We start from the raw sequence: 19726 nt of genomic DNA, 5'->3' as shown, positions 1-19726 counted from the left end.
ACCGGCGAGAGAACAAAAATGGCCCAACACGGATGGAGGAGGGGGAGAGAGAAACTGGGGAGAGAATGGAATGGCCCAACACGGATGGAGGAGGGGAGAGGGAAACTGGGGAGAGAATGGAATGGCCCAACACGGATGGAGGAGGGGAGAGGGAAACTGGGGAGAGAATGGAATGGCCCAACATGGATGGAGGAGGGGGAGAGGGAAACTGGGGAGAGAATGGAATGGCGTAACATGGATGGAGGAGGGGAGAGGGAAACTGGGGAGAGAATGGAATGGCGTAACATGGATGGAGGAGGGGGAGAGAGAAACTGGGGAGAGAATGGAATGGCCCAACACGGATGAAGGAGGGGAGAGGGAAACTGGGGAGAGAATGGAATGGCCCAACACGGATGGAGGAGGGGAGAGGGAAACTGGGGAGAGAATGGAATGGCCCAACATGGATGGAGGAGGGGAGAGGGAAACTGGGGAGAGAATGGAATGGCGTAACATGGATGGAGGAGGGGGAGAGAGAAACTGGGGAGAGAATGGAATGGCCCAACACGGATGGAGGAGGGGAGAGGGAAACTGGGGAGAGAATGGAATGGCCCAACACGGATGGAGGAGGGGAGAGGGAAACTGGGGAGAGAATGGAATGGCCCAACATGGATGGAGGAGGGGGAGAGGGAAACTGGTGAGAGAATGGAATGGTGCAACATGGATGGAGGAGGGGGAAACTGGGGAGAGAATGGAATGGCCCAACATGGGTGGAGGAGGGGGAGAGGGAAACTGGGGAGAGAATGGAATGGCCCAACATGGATGGAGGAGGGGGAGAGGGAAACTGGGGAGAGAATGGAATGGCCCAACATGGATGGAGGAGGGGGAGAGGGAAACTGGGGAGAGAATGGAATGGCCCAACATGGATGGAGGAGGGGGACAGGGAAACTGGGGAGAGAATGGAATGGCCCAACATGGATGGAGGAGGGGGAGAGGGAAACTGGGGAGAGAATGGAATGGCCCAACATGGATGGAGGAGGGGGGAGAGGGAAACTGGGGAGAGAATGGAATGGCCCAACATGGATGGAGGAGGGGGAGAGGGAAACTGGGGAGAGAATGGAATGGCCCAACATGGATGGAGGAGGGGGAGAGGGAAACTGGGGAGAGAATGGAATGGCCCAACATGGATGGAGGAGGGGGGAGAGGGAAACTGGGGAGAGAATGGAATGGCCCAACACGGATGGAGGAGGGGAGAGGGAAACTGGGGAGAGAATGGAATGGCCCAACATGGATGGAGGAGGGGAGAGGGAAACTGGGGAGAGAATGGAATGGCGTAACATGGATGGAGGAGGGGGAGAGAGAAACTGGGGAGAGAATGGAATGGCCCAACACGGATGGAGGAGGGGAGAGGGAAACTGGGGAGAGAATGGAATGGCCCAACATGGATGGAGGAGGGGGAGAGGGAAACTGGTGAGAGAATGGAATGGTGCAACATGGATGGAGGAGGGGGAGAGGGAAACTGGGGAGAGAATGGAATGGCCCAACATGGGTGGAGGAGGGGGAGAGGGAAACTGGGGAGAGAATGGAATGGCCCAACATGGATGGAGGAGGGGGAGAGGGAAACTGGGGAGAGAATGGAATGGCCCAACATGGATGGAGGAGGGGGAGAGGGAAACTGGGGAGAGAATGGAATGGCCCAACATGGATGGAGGAGGGGGAGAGGGAAACTGGGGAGAGAATGGAATGGCCCAACATGGATGGAGGAGGGGGACAGGGAAACTGGGGAGAGAATGGAATGGCCCAACATGGATGGAGGAGGGGGGAGAGGGAAACTGGGGAGAGAATGGAATGGCCCAACATGGATGGAGGAGGGGGGAAAGGGAAACTGGGGAGAGAATGGAATGGCCCAACATGGATGGAGGAGGGGGAGAGGGAAACTGGGGAGAGAATGGAATGGCCCAACATGGATGGAGGAGGGGGAGAGGGAAACTGGGGAGAGAATGGAATGGCCCAACATGGATGGAGGAGGGGGGAGAGGGAAACTGGGGAGAGAATGGAATGGCACAACATGGATGGAGGAGGGGGAGAGGGAAACTGGGGAGAGAATGGAATGGCCCAACATGGATGGAGGAGGGGGAGAGGGAAACTGGGGAGAGAATGGAATGGCCCAACATGGATGGAGGAGGGGGACAGGGAAACTGGGGAGAGAATGGAATGGCCCAACATGGATGGAGGAGGGGGGAGAGGGAAACTGGGGAGAGAATGGAATGGCCCAACATGGATGGAGGAGGGGGGAGAGGGAAACTGGGGAGAGAATGGAATGGCCCAACATGGATGGAGGAGGGGGAGAGGGAAACTGGGGAGAGAATGGAATGGCCCAACATGGATGGAGGAGGGGGAGAGGGAAACTGGGGAGAGAATGGAATGGCCCAACATGGATGGAGGAGGGGGGAGAGGGAAACTGGGGAGAGAATGGAATGGCACAACATGGATGGAGGAGGGGGAGAGGGAAACTGGGGAGAGAATGGAATGGCCCAACATGGATGGACAAACAGACCTTTCCAAGTGGTTCCTCATATACATTGTTCTATTATTGTTGCTCTGTCCTATGTGAGATGCTGTATATACTGTATATAGGATTGGTGGTGATTATATACATTGTTCTATTATTCGCATTGCTCTGTCCTATTAGGAGATGCACACACACGTATACATATATATATATTTATTGCTGCTCATCATATACATATATTATTATAGCTCTGGCCTGGGGAGGACGTATATATACAGTATACAGGACAGTAATTATACATCTTCTATTATTATTATCATTGCTCTGACCTATGGGAAATGTAGACACACAATATATATTCTGTATACAAGATTGGTGGTCCTCATCGATGGCTCGTCTCTCAGTCCAGAATCAGCTTCTTGTTGTGCGTCAGCAGCTTCACCTGTCTCAGGTGTCTCTGGATCTTCTGTGCCAGGCTCTGCCCGGCCTCGGGGCTCTGCCCGGCCTCGGGGCTCTGCCATCCTGTCTGCGGCTCGCTGGCGTCCCTGTGGAGGAGAACCTGTGAGGTCATGTCCCCAGCGCTGCCAGGTGATGTGCGGGTCACCTATACTATGCATGAGGCTATGAGATGCCGGGACCTTCTCCACCCACAATACTCCTCTACACCTTCACTATCTAATATGGTTATAAAGCCAATAAATCCGAACTAAACTCTGGATGTTTTTTTGCCCCAAAAGGACCGCTCACCAGTCTTGTCTGTGGTCATCAGAAGGGGAGGATGAGAGAGCCGACAACGCTGCGCTGGCACAGAATTCAGTCGTGTTGTCGGCCCCGGGAAGGGAAATCCTTGCGAGACTTCAAACTAGCAGATGAACAGGTAACTCCAGATCTATAGCTACTGCTGGGAACCACGGGAATAATAATGAAGAAATCTATAAATGATCATTTATTCAGCACTGGATGGTTCTCATTTTTGTCTGGAGTTCCATTTTAGGGGCAATAACATAGCAACCAATCAGAACTCACTACACTGAGGTTAGATCACAGCAAGCTGGATTCTGATTGGATCAGGTCAGTGCGTAGAAAAAGGCACAAAGGAACGGTTTTGGATTGTGATTGGAAGGTGTGGATATCCTCAGGAGTGTTACATCTGGGGGACATTAAACTTCAGAACTCATCTGCAAATCCTCAACTGACGGCATACAATGCGACCTCCGGGGGGCGCTGCCTATCAATTCCATAATCCTAATAGGTTACTTATCTCTTGTCACAGCGCTGATAATGAGCGGCCCTCTTACACAGGGGGCCAGACACCCCCAGACACCCCAATACTCACATGTCACCCCGACTGCCATCTTGTATCAGTGCAAATTCTGCTCTCAGCATTTGTGGTGTCAGCGACACGCGGCCCGGCGCCTCATCCGCCTCCCTGAGGAAACACAAATCCCAGAAAATGTCAGGAGCCGAGGACAATCTATATCTAGGAACTTCCTACTTCCCATACAATCCTTCTCTTGGGTCCATTGAGGGGCGGAGAGGAATTCAGATACTATCGGGTTAGGCTGCCATCTACAAAAGGAAAAACATTGGCAAACAAAAAATAAAAGGTGGGTCGGCCCAGGATAGCTCCTCCTATTCCCAGCATGCCTCAGTTTTTGGCAAAGCTATACCAAGGACAAGAACATAAACAGAGGACCCGCACCCCAAAAATGGACTCCAAGAGAAGGATATTATGGTGAGCACACAAATCTCATTTTCTTTCTCATCCATTGAGGGGCACTGCCAGAAACCAGGAAATCAGGCCGAGGCAGAAGTATAGTTAAAGCGGGAGTCCGCCGGGAGTCCGCCGGGACTTTTTTTTTAAAAGCCAGCAGCTACAAATACTGCAGCTGCTGACTTTTAAAATAGTGACACTTACCTGTCCAGCGCGCCCGCGATGTCGGCACCCGAAGCCGATCTCTAGGTCGTCTGTCGGGTCCTGCCGCCGCCATCTTGGGTATGGGAATCAGGAAATGGAGCCTTTCGGCTTCATTTCCTGGTTCCCTACTGCGCATGCGCGAATCGCGCTGCGCAATAAGGACGCTCCCCGCTGCCTCTGGGATCTGTGTGTTTCCCAGCAGGCAGCGGGGCACTTGCGGGAAGGGGCGGGCACTTGCGGAAAGGGGCGTAAGTTACGCCCCTTTCTGCAGAGAGCTATCCCGGAAGTGGGTGCAGTTACCTGGATTATCCAGGTAACTGCACCCCCCTCCCCCCTGAAAGGTGTCGATTGTGGCACCGGAGGGGGGGAGGGTTCCGATGAGCGGAAGGTCCACTTTAGGGTGGACCTCCGCTTTAAATCACATTTGTTTAATAATAAAAGTAAAAAGAACAAAACATAGTCAAAACAGTCAGAGTTCAGGAACCGGAACGGATAGTCAGCCAAGCCAGAAGTCTGGGATCAACGTAGTGGAACAGCAAGCAGGATCTGAAGCCAGAAGGGATGTCAGCAAAGCAAGTCTTGAACAGGATCGCAGGAGAGCGTCTCAGTTTCTGTGATGTTGACCAAGGAGAGGGCAGAGAACCTCTGGACTGGACAGCTTAAGTAGGCAGGACTGAAGAGCAGGATCATCAACAGCTGAGTAACTGTGGAGAGAGAGGAGCTGGCAATTAGCCGACAGCTGAGGGACCAGCTCAGAAAAGTAAGGGCTGAGCCCAGCCCCGACAGGCACTAGAGTTCAGAGACTGGCAATCGTCCAACTGAGGAATGGGCAACTGAAGAACAACCTGCAGCCCAAGAACCGCCTGAAGGACCAACACCAGAATCTGACCCCGAGGAGGCCAGGACCTTCTCAATTGAAGGGGGGGAGTCAACAGCCTAAGAACGGATGGAGAGAATGACCCCGATGTTTAAGGCCAGGAAGAGAATTATCACTGCCAATAGGGGACAACTCCATCCTGGAGGAACCCACTAACCCGAATAAAGAGAACAGCTGATCACCCAAAACCCACCAATAACAGGAGGAACCAATTCCCCCGAGGAGAAGAAAACGACCCACCACCAATACGTGGCCAACAAACAACGGTCCCGGCCCTCTGACACTGAGGTGTTTATGAGGAAACTGAAGTGAAAATAACATTTCCATCACAACTATTTGTAAAATAAATCAGATTTGAGGTTTTGTATCCTCTGGTATGAGCAGAACATTCAGATACCGATCGTCTTTTCTCATGGTTTGTGGACCACTGAACTGGGATTGTCTTCATCTGAAGAATACAAGAATACATCTACAAGGGGAACCAGCATGCTCCAGGGGAAGAGAGACGTGGCCTGGATGGGGTCCAGATCCACAACCTGATCTGACACATGCTCTAGAGCATGGGGGTAAAATTCAATTTTATTTCAGCCACATCAGCATTGTGGTTGCCCTCAAAAGGACAGTTGTATCTGTAAGACTAGATGTCAAGAGCAAAACACCCCCCCCCCCCCCCAGGGCCCCTTACCTGGTGCTGCTTCGGGGAAGAAGCTGGGGGCGGAACTGGGAAGCAGAAAGTGCAGGGTCTGGAGGAGGACCAGAGGGGGGCTGGAGTCAGCAGAGACAAGGGGGTGCTGAAGCTGCACAGAGGCATAGGATCTGTTGGAGTTCTGTCATCCTCTCTGCTGCCAACTGCTGAGACGGCAGGGTTGGGGCAGAGACTAGGCTCTGTGCTGCTGCACAGAGAAGCGCAGGATCTGTAGCAGGAGTTCTGTTCTCCTCTTTGCTGCAAACTGCTGAGATATGATGAAGACAAGGGAGGTGCCACAGGTGCAGGAGAGGTGCAAGGGCCACATGAAATGGCCTGGAGAGCCTTATTTGGTCTATGAGCTTTGTGTTTGACACATGTGCTCTGGAGCAAGGCCCCTTCATGCAGAAGGTTGGTCAGTTGACTTAGCTGGTTTATGTCTCTTAGACCTGTGAGCTGTCTGAGAGTCACGCTCTGGGGGCCCGGGGGGCACCTACCACAGAAGTGGATGAAGGAAAAGGATGGGGTTCAGCTGAGCTCTACCTGAAGCCTTTTCACCAGGGCAAGAGCACACTCTGGCCTCCTGGGGGTCCATGAAAGTTATATCCAGGATAGATCCAAAGACTTTGCTCTTTAGGTTACGGATATTCCAGCACTTTACCCAGAATGCTCCGCGCATATACTGTACATAGGCAGCAGACTCACATAGCAAGGCATCATAGCTGAAGCATAGGGCTCCAGACATCTCCTCCATCCAGGCTAGCCCTGCAGCATCCAGTCTGGTGAGGACCGAGTATTGCCAGTCCCGTGGGGTCCAAACACGGACAGCCCCGTGGGGTCCAACCACGGACAGCCCCGTGGGGTCCAACCACGGACAGCCCCGTGGGGTCCAACCACGGACAGCCCCGTGGAGTCCAACCACGGACAGCCCCACGGGTTGGGGGTCCAACCACGGACAGCCCCGCGGGTTGGGGGTCCAACCACGGACAGCCCCACGGGTTGGGGGTCCAACCACGGACAGCCCCGCGGGGTCCAACCACGGACAGCCCCGCGGGGTCCAACCACGGACAGCCCCGCGGGGTCCAACCACGGACAGCCCCGCGGGGGCCAACCACGGACAGCCCCGCGGGGGACAGCCCCGTGGGGTCCAAACTCGGCAAGTCCGGTGAGGCCAGAACTCGACCAGTCCGGTGAGGCCAGAACTCGACCAGTCCGGTGAGGCCAGAACTCGGCCAGTCCGGTGAGGCCAGAACTCGGCCAGTCCGGTGAGGCCAGAACTCGGCCAGTCCGGTGAGGCCAGAACTCGGCCAGTCCGGTGAGGCCAGAACTCGGCCAGTCCGGTGAGGCCAGAACTCGACCAGTCCGGTGAGGCCAGAACTCGACCAGTCCGGTGAGGCCAGAACTCGACCAGTCCGGTGAGGCCAGAACTCGACCAGTCCGGTGAGGCCAGAACTCGACCAGTCCGGTGAGGCCAGAACTCGACCAGTCCGGTGAGGCCAGAACTCGACCAGTCCGGTGAGGCCAGAACTCGGCCAGTCCGGTGAGGCCAGAACTCGGCCAGTCCGGTGAGGCCAGAACTCGGCCAGTCCGGTGAGGCCAGAACTCGGCCAGTCCGGTGAGGCCAGAACTCGGCCAGTCCGGTGAGGCCAGAACTCGACCAGTCCGGTGAGGCCAGAACTCGACCTGTCCGGTGAGGCCAGAACTCGACCAGTCCGGTGAGGCCAGAACTCGACCAGTCCGGTGAGGCCAGAACTCGACCAGTCCGGTGAGGCCAGAACTCGGCCAGTCCGGTGAGGCCAGAACTCGGCCAGTCCGGTGAGGCCAGAACTCGGCCAGTCCGGTGAGGCCAGAACTCGGCCAGTCCGGTGAGGCCAGAACTCGGCCAGTCCGGTGAGGCCAGAACTCGGCCAGTCCGGTGAGGCCAGAACTCGGCCAGTCCGGTGAGGCCAGAACTCGGCCAGTCCGGTGAGGCCAGAACTCGGCCAGTCCGGTGAGGCCAGAACTCGGCCAGTCCGGTGAGGCCAGAACTCGGCCAGTCCGGTGAGGCCAGAACTCGGCCAGTCCGGTGAGGCCAGAACTCGGCCAGTCCGGTGAGGCCAGAACTCGGCCAGTCCGGTGAGGCCAGAACTCGGCCAGTCCGGTGAGGCCAGAACTCGGCCAGTCCGGTGAGGCCAGAACTCGGCCAGTCCGGTGAGGCCAGAACTCGGCCAGTCCGGTGAGGCCAGAACTCGGCCAGTCCGGTGAGGCCAGAACTCGGCCAGTCCGGTGAGGCCAGAACTCGGCCAGTCCGGTGAGGCCAGAACTCGACCAGTCCGGTGAGGCCAGAACTCGACCAGTCCGGTGAGGCCAGAACTCGACCAGTCCGGTGAGGCCAGAACTCGACCAGTCCGGTGAGGCCAGAACTCGACCAGTCCGGTGAGGCCAGAACTCGGCCAGTCCGGTGAGGTCAGAACTCAGCCTCCAAAGCCGGCTGAGGAAAGGCCAATCTGGACAGCAGCCATGCAGAGACCAACATAGAATGGGGAATCTTCAAAGAAGAGTCCAGTGAGAAATGAGTGTTGAATATAAAAGCAGACGACAGGCGAGAGGTAGAAATACTTTTCAGAGCTGAAGAAAAGACGTCCATCCTCCTAGGAATCCAACAGAAGCCTGAGGCAGGGAATATCCCCCAAATGTTTGTTTGGCAGTGTCCAATCTTCCTGTAGGTGGCAGTATAACCTCATATTATCAGAATTCTTGTGTCCCTCAGTGGACAAAAAATAAAATATAATACAATGAAGAGAATCTAATAATATAATACAGTGAGGGGAATCCGGGTCTGAAATAGATAGATATACTTTATTGTCATTGTATACATACAACAAAATGTTTCCAGTCCCGTGGGTATAATATACAATCAATGCTGGCCGTATATTATACCCCCAGAACTGAAAACAGAAGAGAGAGGAAAACTCACTTCATTGGAGGAAGAATCCCGATTTCTGGACGATATTTCCCATCATCCTCTAACAAATCATATTGTGACTGCAAATCTCATATCTTCTGAGTGGAGTCTATATGAGTATATACCAAGTCTCTGCAGGGTCTATATGAGTATATACCGAGTCTCTGCAGGGTCTATATGAGTATACACCAAGTCTCTGCAGGGTCTATATGAGTATATACCGAGTCTCTGCAGGGTCTATATGAGTATATACACGAGTCTCTATATACCGAGTGCAGGTGCAGAATCTATACAAGTATAAATGGCTTCTTTGCAGGGTCTATATGAGGAGACACAAAAAACACTCATCACTCCGGGGTCACACCATTCTATACCTGGAGATCTGAGGGGGAGGGGATCGTACCGATCACAGGGGACACACTCATCACTCCGGGGTCACACCATTCTATACCTGGAGATCTGAGGGGGAGGGGATCGTACCGATCACAGGGGACACACTCATCACTCCGGGGTCACACCATTCTATACCTGGAGATCTGAGGGGGAGGGGATCGTACTGATCACAGGGGACACACTCATCGCTCCGGGGTTTTGAATGGGGTGACCCCGGAGTGATGAGTGTGTCCCCTGTGATCGGTACGATCCCCTCCCCCTCAGATCTCCAGGTATAGAATGGTGTGACCCCGGAGTGATGAGTGTGTCCCCTGTGATCGGTACGATCCCCTCCCCCTCAGATCTCCAGGTATAGAATGGGGTGACCCCGGAGTGATGAGTGTGTCCCCTGTGATCAGTACGATCCCCTCCCCCTCAGATCTCCAGGTATAGAATGGGGTGACCCCGGAGTGATGAGTATGTCCCCTGTGATCGGTACGATCCCCTCCCCCTCAGATCTCCAGGTATAGAATGGGGTGACCCCGGAGTGATGAGTGTGTTCCCTGTGATAGGTACGATCCCCTCCCCCTCAGATCTCCAGGTATAGAATGGGGTGACCCCGGAGTGATGAGTGTGTTCCCTGTGATCGGTACGATCCCCTCCCCCTCAGATCTCCAGGTATAGAATGGTGTGACCCCGGAGTGATGAGTGTGTCCCCTGTGATCGGTACAATCCCCTCCCCCTCTGTGTATAAACCTTGAATGTCGGGATCCACAGACGGAGGATTATATAAAGAATCTGTTGGTGACGTCACTCACCTTGGCTCAATGCTATCCTTGTCCTCTTCCAGTAGATGGCTGAGTGTGGGGGGAGCGTCTGTGGGGAGCAAATCAGAACTGAAGGGGTCACACCTGGGGACAGAAATGTAAGCAGCTGATTGGTGGATTAGGAGAAGATGGGCGGTCATCTCTGGTGCCCCGCTCACATCACATTTTTAAGTCACACATAATACATTAAAGCGGGTACATAACGGGGACACAGTGATGGCACTGGAGGGGGGGGGGGGGGGGGGGAGTAAAGCGGGTACATAACGGGGAGATAGTGATTTCCCTGGGGGGGGGGGGCAGGGAGTAAAGCGGGTACATAACAGGGAGACAGTGATGGCACTGGGAGGGGGGCAGGGAAGGTACATAAGTAATGACACTTGGGGGGGCCCCAACCACCCCAGCTGATAGGGTGACACAGGCAGTACTCCTGTAGGGGCCCCTGGGGTCCACAGCTGAACACGGGACCCGTCATTGCCGGCCCATGCTGTATGCTTCCTGCAGGCCTTGATCAGAGACCAGAGACCCTGGGTGGGTGGGGGTGGGGAGATGTTGGGCCCCTTGATGTTGGCTGTATGGGGCCCCATGATTTCCAATGGTGGCTCTAATTCCAGATATCTGTCTGGTTCAGATATTTCCCTCCCTCCAGATTTCATACTCGGGGTGTCCCGGGATCCAGTGGTGATCTTACCAGCGTGGTCTGTGGCCCCCGACGGTGGGAAGGGACACAGAGAGGGCGACAGATGGGAACTTCTTCCAGCTCATCATCCCCCGAATGACTTCCTACCAACAATAAAAAGAGTAAAGTTGAATATTTGGAGCGGCCCGGGGGTCCCCCGACAACCTGACTCCATGTACCTCGCGGTTCAGGAACTTCCTCTGGGTGGTTCCCGCGGTGTCACGGGGGGATGGGTACTTTGGCAGCGGGCACAGGTGATATTCCACATCGGTTTCGGAATACGGAAGAGGCCTCTTAAAGGCCACCAAACCAGGAGCCGGGTTCTACACAAGACACAATATCAGTTACTGATCACATCGTTATAGAGAGTGAGCCGACACCCCAAAGTCACAACATCACCACCGGTCACCTCATCCTGGGCCCACCCACAGCCTGTGATTGGACAGAGAAAGAAGAGGCAGCACAGTGATGAGCTCATCCATCCATCACTCTGCTCTCTCCTCCTATCACCATTCTTCTTGTCAAGACATGAACTAATTGGCTCATTGTGCTGCTTCTCTATCTCCCACTCTGGCTCTGCTGCACAGGGACTGCAGAGTGTTGATAGAAGTTCTCATTAAGCTCAAATAATAATAATGATCAATAGAGAATTGTCTTCGTTTGTGTTACAGAAGGTCCAACCCGTTCCCGCCTCACTCTAAACATTCCATCCGTATGACAGTCCTCTCGGTGTGAAACACATCAGTGTGAGGAGGGTCTGAGCGAGGAGGGTCGGGGAGAGGAGAGTGGGTCTGGGCAAGGAGGGTCTGAGTGAGGAGGGTTCAGGGAGAGGAGAGTGGATCTGGGCGAGGAGGGTCTGAGTGATGAGGGTCGGGGAGAGCAGAGTGGATCTGGGCAAGGAGGCTCTGAGTGAGGAGGGTCGGAGAGAGGAGAGTAGATCTGAGAGAGGAGGGTCAGGGAGAGGAGAGTGGATTTGGGAGAGGAGGGTCCGGGAGAGGAGAGTGGATCTGGGAGAGGAGAGTGGATCTGGGCGAGGAGGGTTGGGGCAAGGAGAGTGGATCTGACCGAGGAGAGTGGATCGGGGCGAATTGGGTTGGGGTGAGAAGGGTCGGGGCGAGGAGGGTCTGGGCGAGGAGAGTAGATCTGAGAGAGGAGGGTCAGGGAGAGGAGAGTGGATTTGGGAGAGGAGGGTCCGGGAGAGGAGAGTGGATCTGGGAGAGGAGAGTGGATCTGGGCGAGGAGGGTTGGGGCAAGGAGAGTGGATCTGACCGAGGAGAGTGGATCAGGGCGAATTGGGTTGGGGTGAGGAGGGTCGGGGCGAGGAGGGTCTGGGCGAGGAGAGTGGGTCTGGGCGAAAAGAGTGGGTCTGGGCAAAGAGAGTGGGTCTGGGCAAAGAGAGTGGGTCTGGGCAAAGAGAGTGGGTCTGGGCGAAGAGAGTGGGTCTGGGCGAAGAGAGTGGGTCTGGGCGAAGAGAGTGGGTCTGGGCGAAGAGAGTGGGTCTGGGCGAAGAGAGTGGGTCTGGGCGAAGAGAGTGGGTCTGGGCGAAGAGAGTGGGTCTGGGCGAAGAGAGTGGGTCTGGGCGAGGAGAGTGGGTCTGGGCGAGGAGAGTGGGTCTGGGGGTCTGGGCGAGGAGAGTGGATCGGGGCGAATTGGGTTGGGGTGAGGAGGGTCGGGGCGAGGAGAGTGGGTCTGGGCGAAGAGAGTGGGTCTGGGCGAAGAGAGTGGGTCTGGGCGAAGAGAGTGGGTCTGGGCGAAGAGAGTGGGTCTGGGCGAAGAGAGTGGGTCTGGGCGAAGAGAGTGGGTCTGGGCGAAGAGAGTGGGTCTGGGCGAAGAGAGTGGGTCTGGGCGAAGAGAGTGGGTCTGGGCGAGGAGAGTGGGTCTGGGCGAGGAGAGTGGGTCTGGGCGAGGAGAGTGGATCGGGGCGAATTGGGTTGGGGTGAGGAGGGTCGGGGCGAGGAGAGTGGGTCTGGGCGAAGAGAGTGGGTCTGGGCGAAGAGAGTGGGTCTGGGCGAAGAGAGTGGGTCTGGGCGAAGAGAGTGGGTCTGGGCGAAGAGAGTGGGTCTGGGCGAAGAGAGTGGGTCTGGGCGCAGAGAGTGGGTCTGGGCGAAGAGAGTGGGTCTGGGCGAGGAGAGTGGGTCTGGGCGAAGAGAGTGGGTCTGGGCGAAGAGAGTGGGTCTGGGCGAAGAGAGTGGGTCTGGGCGAAGAGAGTGGGTCTGGGCGAGGAGAGTGGGTCTGGGCGAGGAGAGTGGGTCTGGGCGAATTGGGTTGGGGTGAGGAGGGTCGGGGCGAGGAGAGTGGGTCTGGGCGAAGAGAGTGGGTCTGGGCGAAGAGAGTGGGTCTGGGCGAAGAGAGTGGGTCTGGGCGAAGAGAGTGGGTCTGGGCGAAGAGAGTGGGTCTGGGCGAAGAGAGTGGGTCTGGGCGAAGAGAGTGGGTCTGGGCGAGGAGAGTGGGTCTGGGCGAAGAGAGTGGGTCTGGGCGAAGAGAGTGGGTCTGGGGGTCTGGGCGAGGAGAGTGGGGCGGGGCGAATTGGGTTGGGGTGAGGAGGGTCGGGCGAGGAGAGTGGGTCTGGGCGAAGAGAGTGGGTCTGGGCAAAGAGAGTGGGTCTGGGCAAAGAGAGTGGGTCTGGGCAAAGAGAGTGGGTCTGGGCAAAGAGAGTGGGTCTGGGCAAAGAGAGTGGGTCTGGGCAAAGAGAGTGGGTCTGGGCAAAGAGAGTGGGTCTGGGCAAAGAGAGTAGGTCGAAGAGAGTGGGTCGAAGAGAGTGGGTCGAAGAGAGTGGGTCGAAGAGAGTGGGTCTGGCCGAAGAGAGTGGGTCTGGCCGAAGAGAGTGGGTCTGGCCGAAGAGAGTGGGTCTGGGCGAAGAGAGTGGGTCTGGGCGAAGAGAGTGGGTCTGGGCGAGGAGAGTGGGTCTGGGCAAAGAGAGTGGGTCTGGGCGAGGAGAGTGGGTCTGGGGGTCTGGGCGAGGAGAGTGGATCGGGGCGAATTGGGTTGGGGTGAGGAGGGTCGGGGCGAGGAGAGTGGGTCTGGGCGAAGAGAGTGGGTCTGGGTCTGGGCAAAGAGAGTGGGTCAAAGAGAGTGGGTCAAAGAGAGTGGGTCGAAGAGAGTGGGTCGAAGAGAGTGGGTCGAAGAGAGTGGGTCTGGGCAAAGAGAGTGGGTCTGGGCAAAGAGAGTGGGTCAGGGCAAAGAGAGTGGGTCAGGGCGAGGAGAGTGGGTCAGGGCGAGGAGAGTGGGTCAGGGCGAGGAGAGTGGGTCAGGGCGAGGAGAGTGGGTCTGGGCAAAGAGAGTGGGTCTGGGCAAAGAGAGTGGGTCAGGGCAAAGAGAGAGGGTCAGGGCAAAGAGAGTGGGTCAGGGCAAAGAGAGTGGGTCAGGGCGAGGAGAGTGGGTCAGGGCAAAGAGAGTGGGTCAGGGCGAGGAGAGTGGGTCAGGGCGAGGAGAGTGGGTCTGGGCGAGGAGAGTGGGTCTGGGCAAAGAGAGTGGGTCTGGGCAAAGAGAGTGGGTCTGGGCAAAGAGAGTGGGTCAGGGCAAAGAGAGTGGGTCAGGGCAAAGAGAGTGGGTCAGGGCGAGGAGAGTGGGTCAGGGCAAAGAGAGTGGGTCAGGGCGAGGAGAGTGGGTCTGGGCGAGGAGAGTGGGTCTGGGCGAGGAGAGTGGGTCTGGGGGTCTGGGCGAGGAGAGTGGATCGGGGGGAATTGGGTCTGGGCGAAGAGAGTGGGTCTGGGCGAAGAGAGTGGGTCTGGGCGAAGAGAGTGGGTCTGGGCGAAGAGAGTGGGTCTGGGCGAAGAGAGTGGGTCTGGGCGAGGAGAGTGGGTCTGGGCGAGGAGAGTGGGTCTGGGCGAAGAGAGTGGGTCTGGGCGAGGAGAGTGGATCGGGGCGAGGAGAGTGGATCGGGGCGAATTGGGTTGGGGTGAGGAGGGTCGGGGCGAGGAGAGTGGGTCTGGGCGAAGAGAGTGGGTTTGGGCGAGGAGAGTGGGTCTGGGCGAGGAGAGTGGGTCTGGGCGAGGAGAGTGGGTCTGGGCGAGGAGAGTGGATCGGGGCGAGGAGAGTGGATCGGGGCGAGGAGAGTGGATCGGGGCGAATTGGGTTGGGGTGAGGAGGGTCGGGGCGAGGAGAGTGGGTCTGGGCGAAGAGAGTGGGTTTGGGCGAGGAGAGTGGGTCTGGGCGAGGAGAGTGGGTCTGGGCGAGGAGAGTGGGTCTGGGCGAGGAGAGTGGATCGGGGCGAGGAGAGTGGGTCTGGGCGAGGAGAGTGGATCGGGGCGAGGAGAGTGGATCTGGGCGAATTGGGTTGGGGTGAGGAGGGTCGGGGCGAGGAGAGTGGGTATGGGCGAAGAGAGTGGGTCTGGGCGAGGAGAGTGGGTCTGGGCGAAGAGAGTGGGTCTGGGCGAAGAGAGTGGGTCTGGGCGAGGAGAGTGGGTCTGGGCGAAGAGAGTGGGTCTGGGCGAGGAGAGTGGGTCTGGGCGAAGAGAGTGGGTCTGGGCGAAGAGAGTGGGTCTGGGCGAGGAGAGTGGGTCTGGGCGAGGAGAGTGGGTCTGGGCGAAGAGAGTGGGTCTGGGCGAAGAGAGTGGGTCTGGGTGAAGAGAGTGGGTCTGGGTGAGGAGAGTGGGTCTGGGTGAGGAGAGTGGGTCTGGGCGAGGAGAGTGGGTCTGGGCGAGGAGAGTGGGTCTGGGCGAGGAAAGTGGGTCTGGGAAAGGAGGGTCGGGGCGAATGGGGTTGGGGTGAGGAGGGTCGGAGCGAGGAGGGTCGGAGCGAGGAGGGTCGGAGCGAGGAGGGTCTGAGCGAGGAGGGTCGGAGCGAGGAGGGTCGGAGCGAGGAGGGTCGGAGCGAGGAGGGTCGGAGCGAGGAGGGTCGGGGCGAGGAGGGTCGGGGCGAGGAGGGTCGGGGCGAGGAGGGTCGGAGCGAAGAGGGTCGGGGCGAAGAGGGTCGGGGCGAGGAGGGTCGGAGCGAGGAGGGTCGGAGCGAGGAGGGTCGGAGCGAGGAGGGTCGGAGTGGACCTTCTGTGTTCTTTGTGTAGAATCTCATGTCATCAGTGGTGATGTCATGGGGGGGCAGCCAATCCTTCTACATGGGTCCCATGGGGAGGGAAGAGGAGCTCACAGTCTATGGATTTGGGACCATGACATGAATAGAATAATGATAGTAGATGTGCTCCACTCACAAAGACGTGCATCGGGTGGAAGTCGGGGGGGTTCAGCAGTTGCTCCGGGGGGCTCAGTGTGAGGAAGGTGGTCTCGGAAGGTTCCTCTTCTCTCATATCGGTCCTCGGACTCAGCGCTGGTCCCGGGGTGTCGGGATTGGAGAACGTTATCGGCACAAGCTCATCCTGCCGGCAGAGAAGAGGGAAAGCTGTACAGACATCGGGGGAAGCATTACAGGTCGGTGTGGCCCCTCTGTAGGTCGGGGGCCCCATAACAGATACATTGTGCTGTGAGGGTAAATATTACCTCCGCCCCGCTCCTCAGGGGGTGTGGCAGCTGTCGGGATTGGTAGGTGGAGGCTGAGAGCGCACTGACTGGCTGATATCCCATCACTTTATAATGTTGAGGAACCTGATCAGAATGATCAATACCAGTGATCAGAAGACAGAGCGATCAATAATAGTGATCAGTGTGTCTGGGTGTGTACAGTGCAGAGTATAGGATCGGTGTGTACAGTGCGGAGTATAGGATCGGTGCGTACAGTGCAGAGTATAGGATCGGTGTGTACAGTGCAGAGTATAGGATGGGTGCGTACAGTGCGGAGTATAGGATGGGTGCGTACAGTGCGGAGTATAGGATGGGTGCGTACAGTGCAGAGTATAGGATGGGTGCGTACAGTGCGGAGTATAGGATGGGTGTGTACAGTGCAGAGTATAGGATGGGTGCGTACAGTGCAGAGTATAGGATCGGTGTGTACAGTGCAGAGTATAGGATGGGTGCGTACAGTGCGGAGTATAGGATGGGTGCGTACAGTGCGGAGTATAGGATTGGTGTGTACAGTGCAGAGTATATGATGGGTGTGTACAGTGCAGAGTATAGGATGGGTGTGTACAGTGCAGAGTATAGGATTGGTGTGTACAGTGCGGAGTATAGGATCGGTGTGTACAGTGCAGAGTATAGGATTGGTGTGTACAGTGCAGAGTATAGGATTGGTGTGTACAGTGCAGAGTATAGGATTGGTGTGTACAGTGCAGAGTATAGGATCGGTGTGTACAGTGCAGAGTATAGGATGGGTGCGTACAGTGCAGAGTATATGATTGGTGTGTACAGTGCAGAGTATAGGATGGGTGTGTACAGTGCAGAGTATATGATCATTGTGTACAGTGCAGAGTATAGGATGGGTGTGTACAGTGCAGAGTATATGATCATTGTGTACAGTGCAGAGTATAGGATTGGTGTGTACAGTGCAGAGTATAGGATTGGTGTGTACAGTGCAGAGTATATGATCGGTGTGTACAGTGCAGAGTATAGGATCGGTGTGTACAGTGCAGAGTATAGGATTGGTGTGTACAGTGCAGAGTATAGGATGGGTGTGTACAGTGCAGAGTATAGGATTGGTGTGTACAGTGCAGAGTATAGGATGGGTGTGTACAGTGCAGAGTATAGGATCGGTGTGTACAGTGCAGAGTATAGGATGGGTGTGTACAGTGCAGAGTATAGGATTGGTGTGTACAGTGCAGAGTATAGGATGGGTGTGTACAGTGCAGAGTATAGGATCGGTGTGTACAGTGCAGAGTATAGGATGGGTGTGTACAGTGCAGAGTATAGGATGGGTGTGTACAGTGCAGAGTATATGATCATTGTGTACAGTGCAGAGTACAGGATCGGTGAGGACTTACCTTTAGGTCATAGAAGGGTAGTTTCACTTTCAGTTGTACAGCGGCTGGCTGTGGGGTGACTCCGCAGAGACCTCCAAGAGTCTGAGTGCAGCAGAAGAAGAGAGATCATTAGCAGAGCTCCGCCCCCCGATGGCCCCCCCAGAGCCCTCCTACCCCCGGGGGGGTTCCCGGCCTCTCCCCCTAGTCTGGGGGGCTGTGCGAAACATTCCCAGAGAGAGGGGGAGGAGCCCAGGGAATATCCATCCCCCGATCTCTCCTGTGACCCCGGAAGTGACATGTATGACCTCACTTCCTGCTCACATCGCTCAGTCCTCCGATAATTCCAGCGCAATCTACAGACAAAAGTAATTACACCCCTCAGTGACATTTCTTCTCTCTTTTCATGTGACAACACTGAAGAAATGACACTTGTCTACAATGTAAAGTAGTGAGTGTACAGCTTGTATAACAGTGTAAATTTCCTGTCCCCTCAAAATAGGAGACCTTGTAACACTAACGAGTCACATGACACCGGGGGGAGGGAAAATGGCCAATTGGGTCCAATTTGGAGATTTTCACTTAGGGGTGTCCTGACTTTTGTTGCCAGCGGTTTAGACATTAATGGCTGTGTGTTGAGTTATTTTGAGGGGACAGGAAATTTACACTGTTATACAAGCTGTACACTCACTACTTTACATTGTAGACAAGTGTCATTTCTTCAGTGTTGTCACATGAAAAGAGAGAAGACATGTCACTGAGGGGTGTACTTACTTTTGTCACATACTTTACAAATAGTTGCACTGAAGAGCAGGGAGGGAGACCCCCTATATCTTCATAAAGAGGACCTGTCACATTTCTATGCTTGTTAGCCTCCTTGTGATACAAATAACATTTACAGAAAACATTTAAAAATTGTTAAAAATAAAAATAAGAAGAAGAAAATAAATAAGAACATTTTAAAGCTCCTCCCCCCCACCGACACACCCCATATTAAAAATGCAGTGTAGGGCGAGCGCCTCTATGTAAACATCAATTGAAATGAGTCCTTGTTCCCCACCCAATCAGAGTCCTCGTCCCCCACCCAATCAGAGTCCTTGTTCCGCACCCAATCAGAGTCCTCGTTCCCCAGCCAATCAGAGTCCTTGTTCCCCAGCCAATCAGAGTCCTTGTTCCCCAGCCAATCAGAGTCCTTGTTCCCCAGCCAATCAGAGTCCTTGCTCCCCACCCAATCAGAGTCCTCGTTCCGCACCCAATCAGAGTCCTCGCTCCCCACCCAATCAGAGTCCTCGCTCCCCACCCAATCAGAGTCCTTGTTCCCCACCCAATCAGAGTCCTTGCTCCCCACCCAATCAGAGTCCTCGTTCCCCACCCATATGCAAAATTCAGAACCCGGACAACCACGCTGACATCTGACCAGTTGTTCCGCACTCACCGATCCCGGGGGTTCCGCAGGGTACGGGGGGAAGTCATAGAAGAGGATCCGATTGGTGGGGGCGGGGATCGCTTCCTCACCGTCGCTCTCTGTGTGATATAAAGGGTCACTCCGGACTGTTCTCCACAAATCATCATAAACAAATCACATGACTAACGATGTCTTACCGAACGTCCCATCCCCCGCTGGCTCCGCCTGAAGTCGTTGCAGCAATTTCCTCAGACGTCCCAACCTGCGATCTACTCTACAGCGCACCAGGACCTGGAACACAGAGCACGGAACATGGAGCACGGAACACAGAACATGGGGGATGGAGCACAGAACACGGAACATGGGGGATGGAGCACGGAACACGGAACATGGGGGATGGAGCACGGAACACAGAACATGGGGGATGGAGCACAGAACACAGAACATGGGGGATGGAGCACGGAACACAGAACATGGGGGATGGAGCACGGAACACAGAACATGGGGGATGGAGCACGAACACAGAACATGGGGGATGGAGCACAGAACACGGAACATGGGGGATGGAGCACGGAACACAGAACATGGGGGATGGAGCACGGAACACAGAACATGGGGGATGGAGCACGAACACAGAACATGGGGGATGGAGCACAGAACACGGAACATGGGGGATGGAGCACGGAACACGGAACATGGGGGATGGAGCATGGAACACAGAACATGGGGGATGGAGCACGGAACACAGAACAT

At 55.8% G+C, this 19726-nt stretch overlaps 1 protein-coding gene across 3 annotated transcripts in view; it reads right to left on the bottom strand.

Moving 5' to 3' along the window:
- Positions 1-2686: 2686 nt before the first annotated feature.
- Positions 2687-19726, bottom strand: part of CFAP221 (cilia and flagella associated protein 221) — a 61189-nt gene continuing 44149 nt past the window's right edge. For all 3 annotated transcript variants that reach the window (XM_077493994.1, XM_077493995.1, XM_077493993.1), the window contains exons 15-24: positions 19171-19264; positions 19004-19092; positions 17593-17673; positions 16220-16324; positions 15934-16098; positions 10967-11110; positions 10800-10891; positions 10103-10195; positions 3825-3917; positions 2687-3033 (exon numbers count right to left, since the gene is read on the bottom strand). In XM_077493994.1, the coding sequence (XP_077350120.1) occupies positions 2889-3033; positions 3825-3917; positions 10103-10195; positions 10800-10891; positions 10967-11110; positions 15934-16098; positions 16220-16324; positions 17593-17673; positions 19004-19092; positions 19171-19264 (1101 nt within the window). In that variant the 3' untranslated portion in view covers positions 2687-2888. The remainder of the gene's footprint in view (positions 3034-3824; positions 3918-10102; positions 10196-10799; positions 10892-10966; positions 11111-15933; positions 16099-16219; positions 16325-17592; positions 17674-19003; positions 19093-19170; positions 19265-19726) is intronic.

The sequence above is a fragment of the Lithobates pipiens genome, unplaced genomic scaffold, assembly GCF_037356315.1.
Source record: "Lithobates pipiens isolate NorthernLeopardFrog02 unplaced genomic scaffold, aLitPip1_a1.2 Scaffold_196, whole genome shotgun sequence".
Lineage (NCBI taxonomy): Eukaryota > Metazoa > Chordata > Amphibia > Anura > Ranidae > Lithobates > Lithobates pipiens.
The sequence above is the reverse complement of the archived record's forward strand: the minus strand, read 5'-3'. Positions and strand labels throughout refer to the sequence as shown.